We start from the raw sequence: 26109 nt of genomic DNA, 5'->3' as shown, positions 1-26109 counted from the left end.
CGAGAGAGAGGGCTCGGGGGAGGGAGAGAGGGAGAATGGGGATATATGTGGTTTGTCTTTCTGAGCTTGGGTTACCTCACTTCATGCGTTTTCCAGTTCTATCCATTTTCTTACACATCATAATTTCAGGTTCTTTACAGCTGAATAAAGTTCCATTGTGCATGTTTACCACATTTCATTACCCATCCATCAGTTGGTAGGCATCTAAGATAATAATAGCCCCCCCCTTTTTTTTTTGCCATGCTCCCATCATTATAAATTCTGTATCTGAAAAGAATCTATTTGATTTTTTTTTTTTCCACATTGCGATTCTAGCCTTTGGTGACTCGGAATGCGTCTTAGCTCAGTCCTCTCTGTGTCTTGGAGTTCTTCACGTTTGCATGTGTAGACGTTGTGATTAGGCCCTGAGAACTCCCTTTTCTGCCTCTGAAGCTGAGCTGTCTGAATCCACAATGACTTAACTATGTTTTTCCACTATAATAATTAAAAGGGTGGGGGTGAGGGGTGGGCGGGACAAAGCAAGCCATTCCTGATTGTTTAAGAAACCAGTGAAGCCTCCCTTTGCTTGGGCTGCATGGAATGTAGCTTAGAACCTGCCTTCCAGCCTCTCTCTCTCTCTCTCTCTGCTTACACAGAAGAGAGTATTTCTAACAAGATGCCATTCCTGTCAGAAACAATTGCAGTGGGCTTGTTTCAAAGCAAATTGGATTCTAGATTCTGTTGTTGCATAGAAACCACACGCATGTTTAAGCAAGAGAAACTGTTGCAGTGTGCGTGGTAAAGGCTGGTTGGATTCTAGCTGCTCTTAGAGTTGGAAGAGGTGAGTCTGGTTTCAAAAGAGAGGGCCATGACTCAAAAGGAAGCTGTTTATTGGTGGTCTAAGCTTTGAAACCACAGACGACAGTTCAGGCGGACACTCTGAGAACTGAGGAACATCGACAGACTGTGTGGCAATGAGAGTCCTTCAACAAAACTTGCCAGGGGCTTTGGTTGTGTAATTTGCTCTTGTGTTGAAGAGGTGGGTGTAGCAATGTGTGCTGGGCCACAGGGTTGCTGGGTGTGTGCTGGAACCAACGAGCTGTTTCTAGAGAGGAGTCTAGAAAGCCTGGTGCCTGTTGAGCAGTGAAGAAAATTGTGGTGGTGGTGGTGGCAGTCGTGGCACTAAAAAAGATACAGAGGAATATGATCTAAGAGACTACTTTGAGAAGTATGGCAGCTTGAAACCATCCACGTTCTGGAAGTCAGGCAGAGTGGGGAAAAGAGGATTTGCTTTTGTAATTTTTGATAATCATGACACAGTTGATAAAAATCGTTGCCCAGAAATACCAGCTGTCAATGGGCATAATTGTGAAGTGAGAAGGGCTGTTTCTAAACAAGAAATGCAGTCCGCTGACCATAGAGACATCTATCAGTGGGCATAATTGTGAGGTGAAAACGCTGTTTCTAAACCCGAGATGCAGTCGGCTGGGTCGCAGAGGGGTCAGGAAGGTGGGTATGGCAATTTTATGGGTCCTGGAGGAAACTTTGGGGCTAGTTTTGGTTGTTGTGGAAACTTTGGAAGAGGAGGCTATGGTGGCAAAGGTGATGGCAGCAGAGGTAGTTATGGAAGTCGTGATGGTGGATATAGTGGATTTGGAGGTAACGGTAGGAACTGTGGTGGTAGTCATGGTTATAATAGTAGAGGAGGCTATGGTGGTGGACCAGGATCTGAAAGCCAAGGTGGTGGATCTGGTGGTAGAGAAGGAGGATGTGATGGTTACATTGAAGGAGGAAACTGATGGAGGTAACTATGGTGGTGGTGGAACTATAATGACTTTGGAAATTATAGTGGACAATAGCCATCTAAGTGTGGGGCCGTGAGTGAGGGTAGTGTTAGAGGCTGCTCAGGTGGTCTGTATGGTAGTAGCTATTGGTCTGGTGGTGGAAGTGGTAGGTATGGTAACAGAAGGTTTAACAAACAGCAGAAAATGGGTACAATAGAGAGGGAGGAATTGTCAGGAAAGGGGAAGGTTACTTTGAGACAGTCGGTTCAAATGCATTAATGTAAAAATCAGTCTCAGAAGGAACAATGGTCCATAGTCAGAAACGTTCACTGCAGCTTAAACAGGAAACTTTCTTGCTCAGGACTGTCAGAGCACAGTTTGCAAAATGTGCATCTGTTTATTAATGCAATGCGGTGTCAATTACATATACATTCCTGCAGTCTTTTATCTGTGGTAGTTTTTCTTTCCATTACACCGTTATTTCATTATATTATTGCCCTGTAAATTGTAATAGAGGTACCAGGAATTAAAAAAAAAAAAACTAAGGAATTTTTACTTAAAAAAAGAAGAAGAAGAAGAAGCCAGGTATGGTGATGCACGGCTTTAATCCCAGCACTCAGGAGATAGTTCCAGTACAGTCAGGACAGCTAAGACTACACAGAGAAATCTAGTCTTGAAAAACAAAACAAAAACAAGAAAGAAAGCACATTCTAGTTTAAGCAAGAGAGGCTGTTGCAGTGTGCTTGGTGAAAGCTGGCTGGACTCTAGCTGCAGATTTCAGTCACTGTTTCCTCCCCCAGACTTTCTCCTGAGATAGCTCTGCAGAGCAGTTGACGAACTGCCTCCCCTTTATCCCTCACCAGATACTCCCAGACCTGTCCTTCAGGGTGCTCTCCATACTTGAGGAGTGGATGCTGCAGCCTGTTTGAATGAGGCTGGAGGGGTGGGGGATAATGCCTCAAGGAATGTGAGGGCTGGGCGTGATCCTGGGTCTTGTAAGGAAGTGCTGGAAGGCTTGCAGGGAGGAGTGGTGTGGTGTGGTCTTACCTGTTTTCGTTGTTGTTGTTTGGTTGGTTGGTTTCTTTTTGGGTTTTTTTATTTTGTTGTTGTTGTTTTGGTTTTTTTTGAGACAGGGTTTCTCTGTGCAGCCTTGGCTGTTCTGAACATGCTTTGTAGTCCAGGCTGGCCTCGAACTCACATTAATCCATCTGCCTCCGTCTCCTGAGTGCTAAGATTAAAGGCGTGGGCCACCATCTCTGGCTGTTGTTGTTTTAACAAAACCTTCCTGACCTCTCTGTGGAACACTTGCACTTAAGTGGGTGGGGGTGGAAGTAAAGACACCAGTTAGAAGCCACCGAAGTTGTCTAAGTGACAGTGCTGGCTTCGACCACTACTATAGCACTGAGCCCGGGAGAGATTTAAACTGTGTTTTGAAGTAGGAAGAAGGTGGTTTCTAGGCAGCTTTGAAACTTGTGAGGAGAAGGAGTCAGGACAGCTCGGAGAGTCTGTAATTGCTGATTACCACGAGAGAAGACAGTGGGAAGTCAGGAGTTAGGAGTCTGAAGTGGGTATTTCACATTTGTGACAAGTGTCAGTCGTGGGTTCTGAGCCATCACTTTCAGGAGCCCTGAGCATTAAGTGGGTTGGGGATCATTTGGGGCACTTTACCTTGTGGCGCCAAGGAGGGCTGGAAGGGACAGGCCATGAGGTAAGAGGATCTAGGGAGAATAACCTTCCAGAGCCAGGTTGTGAGATTTTAAGGAGATATCTGATAAGCTTCCAAAATAAAGCTGGGCGTGGCGGCACATGCCTTTAATCCCTGCACTCGGGGAGGCAGAGGCAGGTGGATCTCTGTGAGTTCAAGGCCAGCCTGGTCTACAAAGCAAGTCCAGGACAGCCAAAGCTACACAGAGAAACCCTGTCTTGAAAAACAAAACAAACAAACAAAAAGATTCCAAAATTAACCACTGGTTAAGCCATGTGAAGGTTATTTTATCTCTGAGCAAGAACATCTTGGTTGGGAGAGCGGGGAAGATCTGATTTGAGTTTCTTCAGGAGAAAAGAGGTAAGAGATTAGACACTGGAACCAGCTGGAGTTAGGATTCAGAGTCTGGCTCCAAGAGCTATGTGTTCAAATAAGCTGGTGATAGGGTGTTCCAAAATGGAAGTCCGCTTAGTTACTTTACTCACCAGCTTTTGAAATTAGGCCCATCTTACATACACTGCTGAAACCTATTAGGTATCTGACTAGGCCTTTCCCCAAAAGTCCCAACTTTAAACTCTGCCACCTGGCTCTCTTTTTAAAACTTTAGACTCTTGCTGTGTAGGCCGGGCTGGCTTCTACCCTTCATCCACCGACCTAAGCTTCCCACTGCTGGGATTTCAGGCCTGTGTGACCTTACCTAGTTACCTCAATTCAACATGACGTCTCAAGGGAAGAGCCCTTTGCAACTGAGCCCCCGGGCAAGACTCTAACTTAACAGAAGTCTTGGAGAAACTTAGTGTATGGACGTTAGAGCCTGGGACCTGTAATTCTTACCATCTGGGGAAAAATGTGTGAAATGCCCTGAGCTGGCTAACAGGCCTATCTTGTGCCTTGTTATTGGTTCTAAACCCCAGTCCCCCAGGGCTGCTTCTGCCTGCCCACAATTGCAAGGCAAGTCTTTTGTTTGCTTGAGTCTCAAAGAAAGGCTTATTTTGAGGTCTGGACCAAAAATAATAATCCATTGTTCCCTATAATAATAATAATCCACCCTCTTTGAATAGGAAAAAAATGTGCCTGCTGCAGTGTGGCTATCAGTTTATTTAAAAGAATAGCCCAAGTGCCCATTATATTCTGAGAATAAACATTTGCAAGACGGTGGGGAGGAGTGAGGGGTGCTCTCATTGTCCTTGGCTAGAGTCACAGTTAAGCCTTGGGGTGAGGGGTGAGGGGTGGGGTCACTGTCAGCCCCAGTGACAATGCCGGTCTGTTACATTCTCGGAGTACTTGAACACCACAGGTGTTTATTCCAAGCTCTTTCTTATAAGGATACCTTATTTTGCAGATGGGTGTTTTAGGTTAACCCTTTCAGGACAAATGCATTGAGCCTGTGAACATGCCTCTGTTCTGACTGAAGACTGCCTTACCAGGCTGCTGCCTCCAACCCCCATTCCGCACTTGCCTCTCATTACAGATCTTGAGGAGGAAAAAAAAAAAGCCATTTTAAAATTGCAAACGATAGACACATTTTAATTACGATTTCCTGGTCTTAGGCTAACTGAACAAACACAGAGCATGAAATGCAAACCTAAACCAGCATGATTGGCTATTTCTAGAGTACCCATGTCCCTAGCACAGGGACATGTTGAGGAAGGTAGGGTTTCACTCACAAAACCAAATATATCATACATTTTCCTGCCCTAAATCCTTTATAGGAAGTGTCAGTTAAGCAATAACTTAACAAATACGTCTTAGATTAGTTTAACGGCTTTAAATATAAATACGAGTAATGTTTAATGTGATTACAACTGCAGTATATCACATGAATATAAAAACTGTTTAGAGAATAAGACCTTCATGTTATTAAAAGTAGACCACCAGGGAAACCCCAAGAAGACTTTTTTTTTTCTCCTGTTTTGGAACCCACTTTGCAGAACAAGTTGGCCTCAAACTAACAGAGATTCCCCTGCCTCTGTCGCCCTATGCCGCCCTGCCCCCTACCCAAGAAGGCTTTCACAATTCAAAAATGGCTGAAGGAATAAACTGTGACCAGCTGGATGTTTCTCATAGCATTAGTTACTTTCCTGTTGTTGTGCTGAAAGACTTCCAGGAGGCCTGAGAGAGTATTCATAGGTGAGAGAAGTCACTCTGAAAGGCCACCCACGCGACGCTCCCACTGTCTGCTGTACTGAAGAAGACAAAAACCTGGGGACAGTAAGAGGCCAGTGGTTTCCAGGAGCTTGAGGCCATGCTTAGTCAGCACACTCAGAGATGCTCAGGACAGTGAAAGAGTGTGCATGGTGCCTTCGTGAGGGGTGTACATTGTTACCCTCACTGTTAAAAGCCTTGGGACTTAGAGAAAAGGGTCGTCACAGGAATGAACTCTAATGTACAGAAGTATGGGCCTTCGTTAACAGTAATGTAGCAATATGTTTATAATTGAGACAAATGTACCACACTAACGCCAGATGTTAGTAACAGAGGAGATGGGAGGAGGGGGACGGAACTGTGCGACTCTACACTTTGCCTGCAGGTTTCTGTAAACACAAAACTGCTTTTACCCTTTGTTCTTGCCTGTTCGTTATTTGTTTTTAAACATTTATTTATTTTATTTTATATGTAAGAGAATCGGCCCCAGGTCCTCTCTAAGAACAAGTCCACTAAACTGAGCCATCTTTCCAACCCAAAAAAGACCTCACCTCTCCCCCCCACCACCCCCCGCCACCACCCACCCACCCACCCACCCACCCCCGCAAGACAAGATCTTACTGTGTCTCCCTGGCTGACCTGGAACTCACTGTAAACCAGGCTGTCCTCAAACTCACAAAGATCTGACTGCTTCTGTCTCTGGAGTGCTGGGATTAAAGGCTTGCGCCACCACACCTGCTTCATCTGTTAATTTTTTTAAAAATTATATAGCCAAACAATAGCCAAACTAGTGAAAAATGTTTAATTAATAAAAACTGAAAACAAACCAAGTCTGGTAGTCCATGCCTGTAATCCCAACACTAAAAAGGCTGAAGCAGGATTATTCTGAGTTCAAGGTTAGCTCGGGCTACATAGTGAGTGAGAGTGTCTCCACATAAACAACATGTCTCCCAAAGAATTAGAAAGAAAGAAAGAAGGAAATGAAGGAAAGCAAGAAAGCAAGACAGTGAGCATTTGTTCTAAAGAAACCCAGTAAGCTCTCTTATTTTGGTAAATATGTGCAGTGGAATTTCTGCCAAGTCCTGCTCATGAAACTTTTTTTTTTTTTCCTTCTTCAGTGACAGCTAGAGTATCAGCCCTGGAGGTGCATACTCCTAAAGAAATCTTTGTGGTGAACGGGACACAGGGAAAGCTGACGTGCACTTTTGACTCTAACAATACAACTGGATGGTTGACCACTGTCTCCTGGAGCTTCCAGCCAGACGGCACTGACAGTGCGGTGTCGGTAAGGACCAGCCCACCCATCCTGCCCCTCTTCCCTCCTCTTCCTGTCCTGTGTTCCTTGTTTCTCACAGACTGTTACTCTTGGGCCAGGTGTGGTGACACACACCTTTAATCCCAGCACTTGGGAGGTAGAGGCGGGGCAGGGGGTAGGTGTGTTTGGGGGTGTGTCTCTGTGAGTTCCAGGATAGCCTTGTCTACAAAGTGACTTGTAGAATGTCCTTCCCCACGTCTCTCCTCCACCCCAGAAACACCCAGAATGGTAACTCTTCTTTGGCTAATGATGCTGTGGTTTGAATGTGTTCCCCAAAAGTTCATGTTAGATCTTAGTCCCCCCCCCCCAAGCCTGTTTGGATGTCATTAGGGTGAGAATAGGTGAAGTGATCGGAGTAGGGCCCCCATGATGCATTAATGACTCCAGAAGCAGAGAGACTTGGCCTAGGACATGTGTTCCATCTTCCCATGATACCCTCTGCCATATTCTGATCAGCAAGATGCTCTACGGTGCTGACACTGGTTTTCCTGCTGCATGAAGTTGGGGTCCACATGTCTAGTACTTTCCTTCCCTCCTCTCTCCCTTCTCTCTTCTTTCATTGTAGTTGTGTTCTTTGAAGCGGTTCTGTGGGATTCTGTCGGGAATGTTCCGCTTCCTCCTTTCAGTCCCATTTCACTTGTGTTAGTTCTTTTGAAGTCAGGACCTTTGCTGCCTCTCCTCCTTCTGAAGTCTGGCCTAGGTGTATCTCTGCCTCCTTGGCCTGGATTGCCACCTGGTACCTGTTTGTTCTCCTGCTTTAGATGTGGGTCACCATTGCCGGTTCAGAACGCAAGTCAGGGGCCTTTGGGAGATGATGTGGGAAAGGAAGACTAGATTATTAAAACACAAAAGCAAACCACAAACAAACAAAATAAAACCCTGGTTTGCTAGGTTGACAGTGTGTTGTTTATTTCCTTGCTGGGGCTGGGAGAGGGAGGAAGGGAGACCGGCAACAGCTGACTTTGAGCAGGAGAGATCTTAAATAACAGAGTCACCTAGACTTTGAATCAAAGCTAGGGTTGAATTCCATCGCCAAGACCTGTGGCCTGAGGCAGGTCACTAAGGTTTTCTGAGCTTCCTCCCTCAGTTGCGAAATTCAAGGCAGGCAAGGGGAGAGCAAGCATTATGAGACCAGATGGGAATCGAAGAGAAAACCGAGCCCGTGGGCTGTCTGTGCAGTGGTTGCCGGGAGGATACGGTTGCGTGGGAAGGTCGGTGGAAGGAAGGATTATACTGCAAGGTTTACGATGAGCAGTAGATTTGTAAGCCCATTCTCGTGCTATAACAAAATGGCAGCGACTGGGTGATTTATAAGGAACATAGATTTATTTCTTACAGATCCAGAGTCCAGAAAGCTGGAGAGCAGTGGATCCGGCATCTGGCAAGGACTTTGCCGTTGTATCATCCTGTGCTGGGGGCCAGAGAGACAAAAAAGAGTGAAGGCCCTTTGCCAAACCCTCCTGTGATTCGCATGTCTTCCTGTGCGAGTCTTTTTAAAAAAGAAGCCCTCGCAATACAGAACAGCTGTTAGGGATGACGGGGATTCCTGTCTCAGAGAATAATTCACGTGTTCTTGTTTTCTCATTGTAGTTCTTCCACTACTTACAAGGACAAGTGTACATTGGGGATTATCCACCATTTAAAGACCGAGTCACCTGGGCTGGGGACCTTGAGAAGAAAGATGCATCAATCAATATAGACAACATTCAGGCTGTTCACAATGGCACCTATATCTGTGATGTCAAAAACCCTCCCGACATTGTTGTCCGGCCTGGGCACATTAGGCTCCATGTGGTGGAAATAGGTACTTCTCACAGTGGATGATGTGACGCGATGGTCTCTTTTATCATGTTTAGCTGGAGAATAAGACTTACATTTCGGGAGCCGGGCGTGGTGGCGCATGCCTTTAATCCCAGCACTCGGGAGGCAGAGGCAGGCGGATCGCTGTGAGTTCGAGGCCAGCCTGGTCTACAAAGTGAGTCCAGGACGGCCAAGGCTACACAGAGAAACCCTGTCTCGAAAACCAAAAAAAAAAAAAAAAAAAGGCTTACATTTCGGGGCTGGAGGGATGGCTCAGAGGATAAGAGCACTGTTTGCTCTTCCAAAGGTCCTGAGTTCAATTCCCAGTAGCCATATGGTGGCTCATAACCATCTATAATGAGATCTGGTGCCCTCTTCTGGTGTGCAGGTGTTCATACAAGCAGAACAATATATATAATAATAATAAGTAAATAAATCTTAAAAAAAAAAAAAAAGGACTTACCTTTCAAGGTGCATTTGGAAGGAAGGTTTTTTGGAATTTATTTTTATGGTGTTGGATATCAAGCCCCAGGCCTTACAAATGCTGGTCAGGTATGCTACTGCTGAGCCTTATTCCCAAGCCCTACAGGAAGCAGCTGTGGTTCCAGCTGTGCGGACTTCAGCTGCAACTGTGGAGAAGGGGGCATGGGTGTCGGGATGCCTGGCTCTCTGTATTCAGCTGATATGCCATGGGTGCCACGGTTGCCACGGGTGTCACGGGTCTCCTTAGATGCTGCTCCGTGGAATTTGTCTAACAAAAGAGAATAAATAATAACTGTAACAGGGAGACTCTTGCTTATGAAAGTAACGAGATTGCGTTTCTTCTCTCTGTGGTCCCGTACCCGAACCTCACCCTCTTCTCTCCTCTAGACAACTTGCTTGTGTTCCTGGTTTGGGTGGTGGTGGGCACTGTCACTGCTGTCGTCCTTGGCCTTACTCTGCTCATCAGCCTGGTCCTCGTGGTCCTCTACAGAAGGAAACACGCGAAGCGGAATTACACTGGGTAAGAACTGCTGTCTTGTAGGGAAGGGTTGGACAGAGGAAACAGGGCTTTATAAAAACTTAATTTTTTATGGGGAAAGCGCTGTGAAGAATTACCTGCTGCTTGCTTTTCTGTCGGGCCCAAGCAGTCCTGGATGCTGCGTTATGAGGGAGCACACATCCGCTGCTTGCTGTTAGCTTGGGTTTCAGTCTGTTCCAGTTTTGTTCTGTAGTTTCCTTCTGAGGTTTGGAGAACCGATTAGCTCAGCCTCAGTGCCTGCCGTCCACACAGCAGTCAGAATCCTTAAGCCACAGACCCAATTAAGGGTTTAATTTCACTTAGCCAACTTAAGGGTTTAATTTTGCCGGGCGTGGTGGCACACGCCTGCAATTCTAGTACCTTGGAAATAGTTCACACTTAGCTACATAGTGGGTCTTAGGCCAGCCTGGGCTACATGAGACCTTGTCTCAAAATAAAAACAGGGCCTGGCAACATAGTTCAGCAGGTAAAGATGGTTGCCCTCCAGCCCCCTCAGTGAATGACTGAGGTTTACCCCTGTAGCCCTTATGATAGGAAGGCACTAACGCCTCACACATTCTCCTTAGACCTCCATTTGCATGCCATGGCACACTCATGTGTGCCTCCCCATCCCACATAAATAACTAAATATTTTTTTAAAAATTGAAATGAGAAAAGGTTAAAACAACAACAACAACAAAACATAGAGTCCAGAATAGCCAGGGCTAAAACAGAGAAACCCTGTCTCAAAAAAAAAAAAAAAAAAAAAGTTCTATTGTGACATGTTGTTATTAATCTTATAAGGACCTGCCTTTTGCCTGGTTGTGTAAGATACCACCGGAGATGCTCTGCCAGTAAACGGCCCTCCTGGCCCAGTGTGATTCAAGGCTTCTCTGTGGGCGTCTCCTCCGCACTACAACCTGGGCAGAGTCATTACTTTGCTCTTCCTTGCTTTCATGCACCTACTACACTGGGAGAAGAAGGGTTAATGTCGAGACGTAGGAGGGAGCAGGAAGCCGAGCATCACAAGGGACATCTGAGTGTCTGTGTCTGACTGCAAGACCTTCTCTTTTCCCCACTCCAGCTGGAAAGCTAACCCATGTAAGCTATAGCACTCACACGGTAAGACGGTGAAGGCTGCGGTCCAGTGCGTGGAGCATGAGCAGCGTCGAGCACCTGAACAAGCTAACTTGTGCCATTCTAGAGCCTGTGGCTGGAGGGGACTGCATGCCCCGGCTGTCGGGGGGCCTCCTCTCTGTGGGCTTTGCTGACTTAGAGTTGTTAGGAGCGCTGTGTTTAAACAAGTCTGCGTGCTCTGATTCAGGTAGCACTTACTTGGAATGCTTCTGCTAACTGTTGCTCCTTGCATGAGGAGTGTTCTGTGGTTAGAAACGGTGGGATTGATGGTTTTCCACATGGGACTAATCTAAGGTAGTAACACTTGAGACTGTAGTTCTTGCTTGGGGTTAATGAAGTGGGCAGGAAGAGGTTCCTTGGGTCCTGCCTGCGTGGTACCATGGTTGCCGCTATTCTTACTTTGGTTCTCCCCTCCCCCCTGTTTCTCGCTTTTCTTCGTTGGTGTGCTGGGACCAGGTCCTGGTTAAGAAAAGCTGACATAGAAGACACACTGACACTGTAACGGGGCTGGGTCTCCTCCTGTCCTCCCACTAGACGCATGGTAACCAGCCACATTGCCTGTTGTTAATATCGTGTGTACATGTTCAGCCCATTCCCTTTGTTGACACTAACCAGCTAGCTCTGTGCTAACACAACAGCTATTATGGTTTGTTCGTGAATGGGTCATCTGACTATACAGAACACCATCCAGATGAAGCTAGGCTCATCTGAGTGTGTGTGTGTGTGTGTGTGTGTGTGTGTGTGTGTGTGTGTGTGTGTGTGTGTGTGTGATTTTCATACATGAATTTTATTGTCAATGATTAAGACCTTTGTGTTAGGATAAGTGAACAGTTTGGCTTAGGACATTTGACGTCCCATTCAGAGAAGGTGGTTTGCAAAGTGGTCAGGATTCTTTGGTCTTAGTAACGAAACTATAAATGTTGTCCTCTCCAGACTCTTCATCTCTTAAGATAGTGTGGGCACTAAAGACACAGCCCTGATAACCTGCTTCCTGCTGTGCAGTTGCCCTGATTTATTCATGCGGGTGCACTCTTCTGATTTGTTTGTTTTGTTGGATTTTGTTTGGTTGGTTTGGTTTTTGAGACAGGGTTTCTCTGTGGAGCCTTGGCTGTCCTGGACTCTCTTTGTAGACCAGGCTGGTCTGGAAATCAATGATCCACCTGCCTCTGCCTCCTGAGTGCTGGGATTAAAGGCATGTGCCACCACACCCAGCTTTTGTTTTGTTGATTTTTCTGAGGCAGGGTCTCTGTGTAGTCTTGCCTAATCTAGAACTCGCTCTGTAGGTCAGGCTGGCCTCGAATTCACAGATTTGCCTGCCTCTGCCTCCTGAGCGGGATTAAAGGCATGTGCCACCAAGGCCCAGCTGAGAGAGCACTTGTTAAAGATGCCCCTATGTCTGTCACAGAGTTTAGTCCACATTACATTAAATGTTGCAGCCAGGCAGTTTGCACTCAGGAGGCAGAGACAGATGGATCTCTGTGAGTTCGAGGCCAGCCTGGTCTACACAGCAAGTCCAGGACAGCCAAAACTACACAGAGAACCCCTGTCTTAAAAAAACCAAAAAAACCAAAACCAAAAATATTACATGTTGCACTCCAGAGTTTCTTGTGAGTCATGACTTCCTGGCTGTTTGTATTTTGAGGTATTTTTATTTTTTGGTTTTGTTTGGCTGCGATATTGATAGGGAACAAAATGCGGGGAAGTAAAGAATAGGAGGAGTAAGGAGCCGCTGTGCCGAGTCTGGATGTGGGCCTGTCAGTTCTGAAATTCATACAGGAGAGGCTTTCCTCTGATGATGACTAAAGCACTTGGCCACTAAGCAAGTAGAGCTTTTATCCCTTTAAACATTTGTCCCAAGGTGGGGTGGAAGGCAGGAGACAGCATCACCGTGTTGCTACTTGCCCTCCTCAGCAGTATGCTGCCTGGTTTAGAATAATGCTACAGTTTCGGGGTGGAAGACAGTTTTAAGCTATAGATTGTCTGAGACCCATTGTTTTGTTTTCTGTTGTTTTGCTTTTATGTGCCTATTGCTTCATTGTGCCATCACTAGAATCATTATACTTTTGTTTCCATTTATTGTAATTTTTTGTTTTCACATTTGTTCTTCAAATTGCCACTTCATCAGCTGCAGTACATCAGAGCGTTTGTCACCAGTTAAGCAGGCTCCACGGAAGTGTCCCTCCGACACAGCGGGTCTGGTAAAGAGTCCGCCTTCCGCCGGATCTCACCAGGTAATAGCTGATGATGGCACTCCATTCTAAGGTTTGATACGCTGTGACTTCTTGGGTATGAGGGAGAATACTGCACAGTGATAGAAACATGCAGACAGAGGAAGGGAGCAAGATGGAGGAATGAAAGGGCTGGCCTAAGGCCACAGGAAAAGGTGTAGAAAAAACTGAGCTCAGGAGAAAAAGGGAAAAAAAAAAAAAAAAAAAAAAAAAAAAAAAAAAAAAGGAACTGAGCTCAGTAAAGTTTCCCACAAACCACCACAAATGTTTATTAAAAATGTGGCTCCTTTGGCCCAAGTGCAAGTAGCAAGTGGCTTCGTCAGCTATAAAACATTCTTCAGTTGCCCAAGGAAATAAATCTTGTAGACAGTAATCTAAAGAACTCTGTAAGGATTTCACAGTGAAGGGCAGGAGCAGTAGTTCCTTCAGGAAAGTTCTTGCAAGAGGACCTGGGTTCAGTCCTTAGAACCCACATAAAGGGGGAGGGGAAGCCAGCTGTGGTGCCTTGCACTTCCGGTCACCACGCTGGTGAGGACCCACTGGTCAGATAGCCTAGCCTAACTGCAAGTCCTCGGTTCTGTTGAGAGACCCTGTCTGGCCAGGAATGGTGGTCCATGCCTTTAATCCTAGCACTAGGGAGGCAGAAGCAAGTGGATCTCTGTGAGTTTAGGGTTATGTAGCAAGCCAGGGGGCCGGGAGAGGGAGAGAGAGACAGAGTCCAAGACCTGGATGGCACCTGAGAAACCACATACGTGTAGCTTTAGCATATGCACAAGTATTCATTCGTGGGGGGGGGGGGCGCTGGAGAGATGGCTCAGAGGTTAAGAGCACTGGCTGTTCTTCCAAAGGTCCTAAGATCAATTCCCAGGAACAACATGGTAGCTCACAACCATCTTTAATGAGATCTGTTTCTCTCTTCTGGCCTTGCAGGCAGAACACTGTAAACATAATAAATTAAATCTTAAAAGTTGAAATGTTTAAAAAAAAAAAAAAAAGAGTATATATGCTCCATAGCTGGCATAGTGGTCTCATTCCGAGGGTTTTACATGTGGGTAGACTTAGATGAGTGAGGAAACTGAGGCAGTGTCAGGATCAGGGTTCAAACCCGGTCAGTGGACAGCAGGTGCTCAGAACCTGTCCCTCCCTTCCTCCTCCGTTCCTGTCTGACTCTCTATCAGAGACAATGTTCGCTGATTTGTATCCTGACTAGGAATAAGGTTGTAATGAAGTCAAGAGAGTTACAATTCAGTTGAATGGCTAAGGAAGCCTTGGGGGAAGACCTGAGCTGCCCTTGGAGTGAGGTGAGCACTGATCTTCTGAAAACAAACCTCTGGCTTTGAACAGAGAGGCCGTGGCTTTTGAGACATTGTACAATAGGTCATTCTACAATGCCGAGCTCTCAAAGGAAAGAAACAGCGCAGGCCCTGGGATGGCACCAGTGTGCCACAGACTCCAGCACAGGGAGCGAAAGTGGAAATAACAGGTGGAATCGGAGTCTGGCCAGAAAACCTGACACGTTCTAAAGGAAGAGCATGCTTGGGCCTGAGTGTACATACGCATCTGACAAGCCTAGAATGGGATCTCTCGAGAGTCTAGGGCTGAGGCTAGAGCTGTGCGTACATAGCAGGCGACTTTTGAGACCAGAGAAAGAACTACCTGAGAAGAACAAGAGCCACAGTGCCTCGTGCTCACATGTAGCCGGGAACTGTCTTATGTTGACTTTGGTGCTTGGCGGACTCACGCATTATAGGCGCTTAACGCTAACACCCATTGTTTCAGAGTTTGAAAAGAAGCCGTTAGAGAGTTAAACTAATCTGGGAGCAATTTAGCTGATGCCACAACAAAATGTAACAATCCCCAGCAACCCAGTAGTGCCCAGTAGTGTAAAATTCATAACTGTTCTGGTACCAATCAAAAAATGGCCAGGCATACAACCAGGTGTGCTAACACTCTCCTGTAGTGCTAATACTTGAGAGGCTGAGACACAAGGATTGCCTAAAGACCAAGCTGGGCTGCATAGAGACCGTGCCTCAAAGAGGGCTAAGGGAAACTAGGCGTATAAGAAGGAAGTAGCTAAAAGAAATCAGTAGATAGGGGCCAACCCACACTCGGGCTGGGGAGATGGCTCAGCAGGCATAGTGCTTGGTGCATTTGCAAAGGACAGAAGTTTGCCTCTCAGCACCCAGACAGTGGCTCACAGTTGTCTGAAGCTCCAGTTCTAGGGGATCTGACATGACACCCCCCCTTCTGGCTTCCTTGAGCACCAGGCAAATACACGGTGCACATACATACATGCAAGCAAACGTTTATATACATTAAAAAAAAAAAAAAAGCCTTTTAAAATACAAACCCAGAAAGAAAAAAAAACCAGAAATGACAGAGACAGTGTTTTTAAGGTCTTTGTTTCAGAATCCCATTAAGACTCAACAAGTAAAGGAGGCAGAGAACTTTGCACATAATGACATAAGAGAGTCACACAGGAACAAAAATCCTGGGTGCCTCAGATGTAGTCCCAGCACATGGGAGGTAAAGACACAGGTTTCAGGCTAGTGTGAGTTACAGAGTGGGACTGATGAAAACTAAGGGACGATGGCAACAGCAAAGATTGAATACCACTGAGGAAAGACCGGTGAACCTGAAGACAGCAGTAGGTGATACCCAAAATGAAGTATGCCCAAAGCAAAACAAAAATCCCCAGAATTTTCCATTTAATTTTTTGGGGGAGTGGGGCCTGCCTTTGCCTGTAAGGGACTGAAATCATGGGAAGTGAAACTGAGAATGAAAAGAGACTGCAATAAACTCAGCTATATTGATTAGATTCAGAACACTCCAATTGAAAGTTAGAGGGGTTAGGGATCTCAATGGCAGAGAGGATACTTTTATTTTTTTTCCCAGTTTTTCGAGACAGGGTTTCTCTATGTAACAGACCTTACTATCCTGGAACTCTGTGTAGACCAGGCTGGCCTTGAACTCACAGTGATCCACCTGCCTCTGCCTCTCAGGTGTTAGGATTAATGGTGTATATGCCACCACTTTGAGCTGAGTGCATACTTTTTAATATTGCACAAAATCCTGAGCCAAGTGTATACTTTTTTCTTTTTTAAAAAGTATTTTATTAATTTATTCATATTATATCTCAATTATTATCCCATCCCTTCTATTCTCTCATTCCTCCCTCCCTCCTGCTTTCCCCTTACTCCCCTCCCCTATGACTGTGCCTGAGGGGGACCTCCTCCCCCTGTATATGTTCATAGGGTATCAAGTCTCTTCTTGGTAGCCTGCTATCCTTCCTCTGAGTGCTGCCAGGCCTCCCCATCCAGGGGACGTGGTCAAATATGGGGCACCAGAGTTCATGTGAAAGTCAGTCCTCACTCTCCACTCAACTGTGGAGAATATCCTGTCCATTGGCTAGAGCTGAGTCGGGGTTCGATGTTTACTGCACATATTGTCTTTGGCTGGTGCCATAGTTTGAGCAGGACCCCTGGGCCCAGATCCGCCCGTCATAATGTTGTTCTTGTAGATTTCTAGGACCCTCTGGATCCTTCTATTTCCCCATTCTCCCATGCTTCTCTCACCTAAAGTCCCAATAGGATATCCTCCCCTCTGACCCACTTTCCTGGTAGGTGAAGACTTTCATGGGACACGTCCCTTGGATTGTGTCTAGATATAAGTGAGTATATACCATCTGACTCTTTCTGCTTCTGGGTGAACTCACTCATGGTCATTTCTAGTTCAATCCATTTGTCCACAAATTTTGGGAATTCCTTGTTTTTAAAAGCTGTATAATTTTTAACATTGCACAAAATCCTAGGTTAGGGGCCTGTAGAGATGGTTCAGAGGTTAAGAGCGCTGGCTGTTCTGCCAAAGGTCCTGAGTTCAATTCCCCACAACCACATGGTGCCTCAAAACCATCTATAATGAGATCTAGTATTCTCTTCTGGCCTGAAGGCATACAAACAGGCAGAATACTGTATAAACAAACAAACAAATCTTTAAAACAAAACAACAACTACAACAACAAGCCTAGGTTAAGTTTCCAAGATAGATACCTAGGTAGGTAGGTAGATAAGCCAAATTAATACTGTTCAGATAGCTGGGTGAGTGGATAGAAGATGGTCAGACTGAATAAAGCATACTTTGGCCTGGATTATAGTGCATATATATGTGTGTGTGTTTGTATGTATATATATGTGTATCCATATATATCCATATAATTCTAGCACGTGGGAAGCTGAGTCAGGAGGATCAGAATTCTAGATCAGTCTGGGCTACATACAAGATAGGATCTCAAAAAGAAGCACATGTTTTTTAAAATATTTATTTATTTAGTGTATTAGGACCCTAGTTGCATGTACACACCTGCATGCCAGAAGACGGTGTCAGATCCCATTATAAATGGTTTTGAGCCACCATGTGGTGCTGGGAATTGAACTCAGGACCTCTGGAAGAACAGCCAGTGCTCTTAACCACTGAGCCATCTCTGCAGCCTTTGCACATTTATTCTTACTAGGTTGTTTTGTAAGTGATGTCTGTGCTTTTTAAAAGTTTAAAAGTTTCTGCTTTGCCTGTCTGGAATTTTCCAGTCCGTTGACAGTTGGCATGATTTTCACTCAGACTTACTGGGTAGGTTTTTGTTTGGTTTTCGTTTTGATGATTGTTTCCATGGTCATGCTAACTTGTATCAGAGGCTACTCACTAGGGTTCAGAATTGCCTCAAATAGTCCTCACTTCCCATGCTCCTTAGACCACTAGACTCAATCCTCTCGGATACTTTTGCTCACCTCAGCATGACCTTCAGGTAGATGTCGACTGGTGCCTCCCTCTCAGGGAAGCTGCTCCTGGGAGTCCCTCTAAGAGCATCCCTGTGTCTGAGGGCACTTTGTGTGCACCCAGGCACAGCATTAGCACAGAAGATCCAAGTTCAAGTGTGCTGTCTGTTCATCCTGTGCCTGGTTTCTTTTTTTCAAGTTTGTTAGCAATTCTGTCTCAGCCTTCCAAGTGCTGTGATTACGGGGGATTGTCCCTGTGACTAGCTGCAAACTACCTTTTTTTGCAGCCCCTTTCTTTCAGCCTCACATGGCTGTCTTGCGTTAGGCATCATGTAAAAAAAAAATGGGTAGCAGGAAGAAACCCCAGGCCTCCTCATGTGCAGTGTCTGTTAAGAGTGAGACATGGCCAGAAGCCCCCACAGACTTTCTTTTCCTAATTTCTGTAGGCCTAGAGTGTGTCACCTCTTTTAGTCGCCTGTAATAATTGTGACTGGCTGAGATTCACCCTAGGTACCCAAATGGAGAAGGCCTTTGCCTCAGGAAAACAAAAGAGATACCACCATCACCACCACCACCACCCAGAGAATAAACAGCAGAACCTCAGAGGCCCCTGCTAGCCCATCGTGAGGAAGGGCTTTGGTTAGAGCTTGGAGCACTGTGTCGAGAGAGGAAAGATAAGCAAGAAACTTTGCTTTGTGCAGCTTAATTTTTACTATGACAGATTTATGATATTGTGTGAATATCTGAAGAGTTGGTTTTCTTGATTCCTTTCTGGAAAGAGTCAATATTTTGCATGCAGAAGATAAGGATTGGAGAACAGTGACTCAGTGGGCTGTTTGTGTATTCTTCAATGGCTGCATATAGACACAGTGCTGTGTAGGGCTCTTGCAGCTTCCATCTCACCTTCACAGTGGGTCTATGTGGTGTACTATTTTACTGCCTCTGTTTTCCTCTGAAGGTGTAAGTCAGGCGGAATCACTCAAGCGATACTGGTAGAGCGAATCTTTAGACTAGATCTGTCAGGTTCTGAGACACTTCCAAATTCTTCCCTGCCTGACCAATTATTTTCAACTCTCTTGATAATCAAAAATCAGTTTGACTCAAAGAGTTATGTAGTTTACTTTTCTATTTGGTCTTTAAAACCCAGTGAAGTAAATTCTAGAAATAGTGTTTTGCTAGTAGTTGCTGAGTGCATGATGAAGGCAGGCATTCCCTCTCAGGGCGTGCTAAGGGGTTGAACCCTCTTTTTGGTCTGTCTTCCTTCCACCTTCAGCAGCATGCTCTAGCATGAAATTACATTTGATAGGGGTGGAATTCAAAGCTGATTGCAGCTCTAGTTGACCAACTTCCACTAAAAGAATGCAAATCGGGCATTGTGCTCCTTGAAATGTTTTGTTTTCGGAACAGGATCCCTCCATAGCTCAGGTTGGCCTTGAACTCACAGAGACCCACCTGCCTCTGCTTCCTAAGTACTGGGATTAAAGGAGTGCTACACCTGGCTTCTTGAATTATTGGGGTGGTAGCCAAACAAAATTTTCACTTGGTTGTTACAATATTTGTTGGAGTGGTGGGTGGTGCAGGAGAGATGGCTCTCAGGTTAAGAGCACTGGCTGCTCTTCCAAAGGTCTAAGTTAAATTCCCAGGAGCCACATGGTGACTCGTAACCATTTATAATGAGACCTGGTTCCGTCTTCTGGTGTGCAGGTACACATGCAGGCAGAGCACTGTATACATAATAAATAAATAAATCTTTTTTTAAAAATTGTTGATAGAGGAAGAAAAGCTGGCAGTTGACCTTTGACCTGTATGGCAGAGCAGCTAGGTTTCTGTGGGTCTGGCTGTGGCTCTTCTCTGTGTTCTTTCTTCCCCTCACGTGGCTCTCCTAGAAGCAGGAGGCTCACTTCTAGATCAATCTTGTTTCCTCGGATCCTCCTGAAGCCCAAAGCAGTCTCACTAGTGTCAAAACCAGGGTCCTGAGGCATGTTCTACAGAAACTCTAGTGCATACCGCTTTCTAAGGAGTTCCAGAACCAAGCTTTCAAGGTGTGTTCTGGATGGAACTGACCTCAGCCATGGCCCCTCCTCACCCCCACCCCATCACGCAAGTCCTCTGCATTATTTCATACACGCCTTCGTCTGGCCCAGCCTCTGCATGATCTCAAAACTTGTAGGTGATTAAGTAACAAAGACCCTGACTTTAGACCTGTTGTGTTCTAAGGGGAATCAGAAACGGCCAACCGGAAGGCAAGTGAAGAAAGCCAGCCTCGCCCCGGGAGAGTTCCTGTTTCATTTGCCAGTCCCGGCAGGCTCAACATGAGACACAGTATCGTCTCACATGAAATACTTGCTGGGGTCTTAACATTGACTGACTGGTGTAGATGATTCTGTATGTGTTTCTTCTCTTAGTCTCCTACTCGCACACTGCGTCAGTTACCTCCTGCTGTGTAACAACAGCACTCCAAAATGAAGGGCTTTGCAACAGCCAATGCTGCAGATCAGTCCGGCAGACACCTTGAGTTTGGTTAATGGGATCAGTTACCTCAGAGTGTTTTTTTTTTTTTTTAATATTTTATTTAATTTTAATTTATGTGCATTGGTGTAGGGGTGTCAGATCTTGGAGTTACGGACAGTTGTGAGCTGCCATGTGGGTGCTGGGAATTGGACCCAGGTCCTTTGGAAGAGCAGGCAGTGCTCTTAACCACTGAGCCATCTCTCCAGCCCCGACCTCAGAGTGTTTTAATGTATGCTTGTGTGAGGTGATGGTGGCAGTAACAGCCGGCGTCTGTCGTGCATACTGTCCAGCACTAAGTCTCATGACAAAGCCAAAGGTCTTGTCAGTAGAGCATATTCAAAGTATGTTCGATGCCACATGGTGCCCCAGGAGTTCTGAGTGTGGCTTTACCTGAGTCCAGATGGCTCTAGTGACTGATTTTACTACCTGTGATGCACTGTCACACAGGCCTGCACCGGGCCCGCCTTCCCTGTGGACGTCAGAAGGCTGAACTCTGCAGGACCTCAGCGCACTCACTGGAGGGCACAGGTTGGGCTCTTGACACCTGCTGCTTTATTACAGTTGGAAACTGAAGGATGCCCCTAGACCCCTCAGAGTTCCCTGGACCGGGAGAAGACCTGACTTTGGGTCGCACTACATTTTCCTTCCCAAACCAGAGTTGTTTTGTTGCTTTTATTTACAATCTTGCAGGTTTAAAGTAATTTAAAAAGCCTTTAAGGCTTTAAGGCAGAGGCAGGCGGATCACTGTGAGTTCGAGGCTAGCCTGGTCTACAAAGCGAGTCCAGGATAGTCAAGGCTACACAGAGAAACCCTGTCTGGAAAAAAAAAAAAAGCCATAAATGCAAACTGCCTTTCTGGCAGTTGAACCATCAGCCTCTGGCAAACTTTGTTCCTGAGAGGCCGGCATTTGCTCTGTTCCCTGCAGCCCAGCCTCCCCTGCTCTCCTGGGTTGAGCTCTGACGGCCATCTTGGGCTTCACCAGTTTCCTTAATGCTGAGGGGCAATAAGAAAACTTCTACTTTAATCTATCTAGAGTTTTTCTTTACATTTCTTAGACTGGAAGGGCAGTTGACTGGTGTTGGAACCCAGAGAGGCAGTCTGGTAATGCGGCTCAGTGGTGAAGGGCGTTCCCAGGAGGATGGCCCTAACACCAGAGGAGGCCAGGGAGAGCACAAAGCAGCAGACCTTTAATCAATTACGATAGGCTCAAACTGAAAGGATTGTGTTGTATTTATCTTGAATATTTAAACTGTTGAGGGACCTATTTGTATAAAGTGACCAGCACAAATTAATTATATGAATGACATCTCTATGTTGTTTTCTATTAGGATGATTCTGAAACTCAACATCTCAGTGGCCCTTGGGTTGGTCAAGGGCCCAGGCTAGTCCGTATGCCCTGTGCCGATCAGCAAAGGCTAATGAGTGCTTTGGCAGCTACTAAGGTCAAGAAGGAATGTTCCATATTTTTATAGAAATGTCTAAGTATACATAACCTAACTATACATATACATACAAAGCCAAAGAGAATAATAATGTAACTAATTTTCATGTACCAGCTTTGGTGACGTCAGTGGGTGCCTGTTCTAGTTTTAAGGTCAAATCTAGACATATCATTATAAGGAGCCTTGACTCTTCAAAGAAGAGGAGCCCTTGCTTTGGAAGCCTAGTTTTGTGGCTGTAATGACTGCCTCCGTCCCTGTAGCTCAGGGACCATCAGGTTTTGCGAACCTCTAATCCAGCTTCTCTTTTCCAGGGCCCAGTCATCTACGCACAGTTAGACCACTCTGGTGGACATCACAGTGGCAAGATTAATAAGTCGGAGTCTGTGGTGTATGCCGACATCCGGAAAGACTAAGAGAGCACCCCAAAGCATATCTGAAGCAAGAAACAAATCCAAACTGGACTCTTGTGCAGACTATGCCCTTAACCACGTGTGGCCTTGAGGACTCAGGCAAGGACAAGCACATGAATACTCAGAGAAGAAAATGTGTATAAAGGATATATATATATATATTCTATTTAATCTTTCTGATGTGAGAGGCCAATGTTGCATGGGGAAGACATGGTATGAGACTATGTAAATGTATATGCTTTCAGAGGAATTTCTAATTGGAAAGTTTCAGAAACATCCCTATTATACAGCGATATGTTTTGCCTTATTGGAGACTCCGCAGAACCGTTAGTAGTTCCAGCAGACGTGGCCTTTTCCTCTAAGGGCTCAACCAGTCTTAGCATTTCTTGTAGCTAAAGATGTTCGGTGGAAGCGTATCTCTCGCAGTATCAGGACCACCTGTTGCATGCCAACTGACGGATACCATTCACTAACCGTGCCATCTGAGGACAGTTTGAGACGTGTTTTTCTCACACAGGAAGAGTGTTTCAGCCTGAGATGGTCCTCATCACCAGCCTTCTATTGTGAGCTTTTGTCAGTGTGAAGACAGCACTGCTGGCTGAGGCTGCATTCATGGTTAAAAGGGTACACATGGCAGAGCCCAGGCATGACGGGAACATGTGAAAGTTTGCAGAGAGCAAGCCAGCGTTCTCCTTTTTCTTCCTAGCAACTCTATGAATGAACTGCACATTGCAGGCACTGGTGCTTACTTGTTCAGATGATGCCTCTTCTTCTTTAAGGGCCTCACATCTGACTCAGTGACACGCCCCCCCCCTCCTTCAGCCCAAAGCTACCTTCTTCCCTAGGCAGAAGCAGTCAGCTGCCAACTTCCTGGACTGAGTCTGCAGCTGGTTCCAGCTGCTTGCAGGACGGTGCACAGACCTCATGGCCTAAATCTGCAGTATCCGGTCTCTTTCCTGGCTACAGATAACAGTGAGGTCATGACCTGATGGCAGGCAGACCGGCCTTTCCCATGTCTTCTGACCTAAAACTTAGGTGGGAACTGTGAAGGTTCCAGCTGCTTGCAGGACGGTGCACAGACCTCATGGCCTGAATCTGCAGTATCCGGTCTCTTTCCTGGCTACAGATAACAGTGAGGTCATGACCTGATGGCAGGCAGACCGGCCTTTCCCATGTCTTCTGACCTAAAACTTAGGTGGGAACTGTGAAGGGACACCTAAAAGGGATGGTTTACAGATGGAAGTGCCTGTCTGTGTTTTCTCATGGAAAACACATCCAGCTAGGGAGAGAGATCAGAGTCATTGTTACTTTTTGATATTTTCATTTTGTATTTCTGTGAATACTTTAATACATCTTTTTCAATTCCTGGTGTTGCCTGCTTGTTTTTAATCAGACAGGAAAGGAGCTAGAAGCCTTTTATTTTGTACCACTGAAGCCACTCAAGCCCCTACCCTTGAAACGGCGCCACCTGTATGCCTGCTTCAGAGCGTAATGGAACTTAAGCAGATGTTTGTGTGTCATCTGTTCTCTAGTTAAGTCTGTTTAGATGTCCCCTTAGAGACCTCATGTGACATATAAAAGCCGTGTCAGGCCAGTGAGATGGCTCAGTGGGCTTGACAGCCTAAGTTAGGTCCCCAAACCCACATGATGGAAAGAAGGAACTGTGTCCTGAGGGCTATCCTCTGACCTACACACACACGCACGCATGCACGCGCACATTTTTAATGATTTGGAGTAAAATAGCAACTGCCTAAGCCCATCAGTTCTGCTGTTTCTCTGTCAGCTGGGTGTTCACTTGTCTCGTCCTCCACAAGATCGTGAAAAGCAAAACTTTGCCATCTGTTCGTGGCCCTACCTGGTGTAAAGAAACACTTTACACTGCTTACTGCTTGCTTGCTGGGCTGGTACATCTGTCTATTCGGCAAGAGACACAGAACTGTCCTGAGCCAGGCTCTGCACTGAGCGTGAGGAAACAGAAGAGGATAAAGCTAAACTCCGTGAGGGCATGATGGCTGCTGAGTGACATGGCAGTGAGCCCAAATCCCTTCTAAGACTTGGCACGTGCCAACTGTTGGCCTTTCTTACTCTCTTGTTGCACACTGAACTAGCACCAGCTGTGCTAGCCTCACATCTCTTCTTAGAAAGATGTTCAGGCTTGGATTATATATTTGCCCAGCCACTGTCACTTAGCAACAAGCAACAGAGAGGGAGCTGGGACCCTTTAGTCTAAAAGGGAAACACCTCATTTCTTCTTTATTCAGCTCAGTGCTCTGCACACCCACCCAGCAGCAGTTTTCTCTCAGTTTTTCTCCAGGAGTTGGATGTGGGGCATGAGGGGATGGGAGGACAGGTGATAGCTGTCCAGGGTCTTCGTTTGTTTCAAAGACAGTGGTGAAGGTAGAAAAAGCTAAAGACTATATGATGGTTTAATCTGTCAAAAGCTGTACCGCAAATACTGCCACTGACCAAACAAGGATAGGTGCTTTCTAGTAGTGTGTGTGTGTGTGTGTGTGTGTGTTGTCTGTATGTAGGGGTGTGTATGTGTGTGTTGTCTGTGTGTGTGTGTGTTGTCTGTATGTAGGGGTGTGTATGTGTGTGTTGTCTGTATGTGTGTGTGTGTGTGTGTGTGTGTGTGTGGTGTCTGTGTATGTGGGGGGGGTGTATGGATGTATGGTGTGTGTGTGTGTTTTGCTGGTTACCAAGGATACAAAGTGAGCCCCTGGCTTTCATAACCTCAGGCTCTCCAGATGGGAACCCTTATGGGTTTTCATCATCTACACTTCTCTCAAAGGAATACTAGGTGTTGCTGGTCTTCCTCCTGCTGCAGGGGCTTTGGCTTCTCAGGGAACATGCCAACCCCATCCAAAGCCACTCATGGAAGCCCGGGCCCAGCGAGCTGAATTGAGCTAAGAGGAAACCTCTGGAATTCATTCTGAAGGCAGTGGGGTGACTTTGATGGCAGCTGGATTTCAGACTTAGCCCTTCCCTGTTCAGGGGAGGTGAGCCTTTGTGGCAGAGGAGCCTGTCCACTGGGGCCAGGTAGAAATGGTGGTAGAGACAGATGGTGTGGCAGCTTGTAGAGAGCCAGAGAGAAATCTTTCAACTGCAGCGGCTCCGAAGAGACTGCTTGCTGCATTTGCTGTTGATAGAGATTGGTATTGTCCCCAAAGAACTCATAGACCCTAAACAGCCGGGAGAAGTAAAGAGGTCTGTCTTCTCAACAAACCTCTTTTCTCTTACCCAGGGCGGAAGGAAGGTAAAAGTTTAAATAACACAAATAAAATAGAGTTTAAAATAGAGTGTCAACAGGGAAGTGTATCTTAAAACCAAAAATGGCATCTTGATTCTCTTGCAATTTGCCCCTGTTGTCCCTTAGCATTGTGCCAGCGACATTTCCGTGGCAGGCAAGCAGGAAGCAGCCATCAGTCACTCACACCTACAGACAGGGCTCCTCTGCTCTGGACACACCATGGGGGTTTGGTTCTTTGAGACAGGGTTTCCCTGTGTAGCCTTGGCTGTCCTGGACTCAACTTTGTAGACCAGGCTGGCCTCTAAGTCACTGAGATCCTCCTGCCTCTGTCTCCCCGAGTGCTGGGATTACAGTTGTGCACCACGCTGCCAGGCCGCATTGTGGCATTTCAAGCCATTTCTAAACTTGCAGACATTTTAGGCTGTTCCCAGTTGTTGGTCTCATTAGTAATTCTGTGGTTATGTGTCCTCATGAACTATTTTTTTTTTTAAAGCCAAATGTAAACAATTTTCAGCCCAAGGAGTCACAGCTCAGGGTCAGACTAGCCCTTCTGGCTCTTGGAAATGTGACCTAACATCTTAGAGTGTCAGTGGGAAGGGGAGGTGGTTGCCACCGAGGCCTCCCTCCCTCCTCA

At 46.0% G+C, this 26109-nt stretch overlaps 1 protein-coding gene across 1 annotated transcript in view; it reads left to right on the top strand.

The window, feature by feature from the left end:
- Mpzl1 (myelin protein zero like 1) overlaps positions 1-22670 on the top strand; it is a 38739-nt gene extending 16069 nt beyond the window's left edge. The window contains exons 2-6 of the mRNA XM_051147769.1: positions 6732-6898; positions 8519-8732; positions 9599-9731; positions 12991-13096; positions 22127-22670. Of these exons, the coding sequence (XP_051003726.1) occupies positions 6732-6898; positions 8519-8732; positions 9599-9731; positions 12991-13096; positions 22127-22228 (722 nt within the window). The 3' untranslated portion in view covers positions 22229-22670. The remainder of the gene's footprint in view (positions 1-6731; positions 6899-8518; positions 8733-9598; positions 9732-12990; positions 13097-22126) is intronic.
- Positions 22671-26109: the final 3439 nt, after the last annotated feature.

Source organism: Acomys russatus, chromosome 6, assembly GCF_903995435.1.
Source record: "Acomys russatus chromosome 6, mAcoRus1.1, whole genome shotgun sequence".
In the NCBI taxonomy this organism is placed as follows: Eukaryota; Metazoa; Chordata; class Mammalia; order Rodentia; family Muridae; genus Acomys; species Acomys russatus.
Note: the sequence above shows the minus strand (reverse complement) of the source record. Positions and strands in the feature narration are given on the sequence as shown.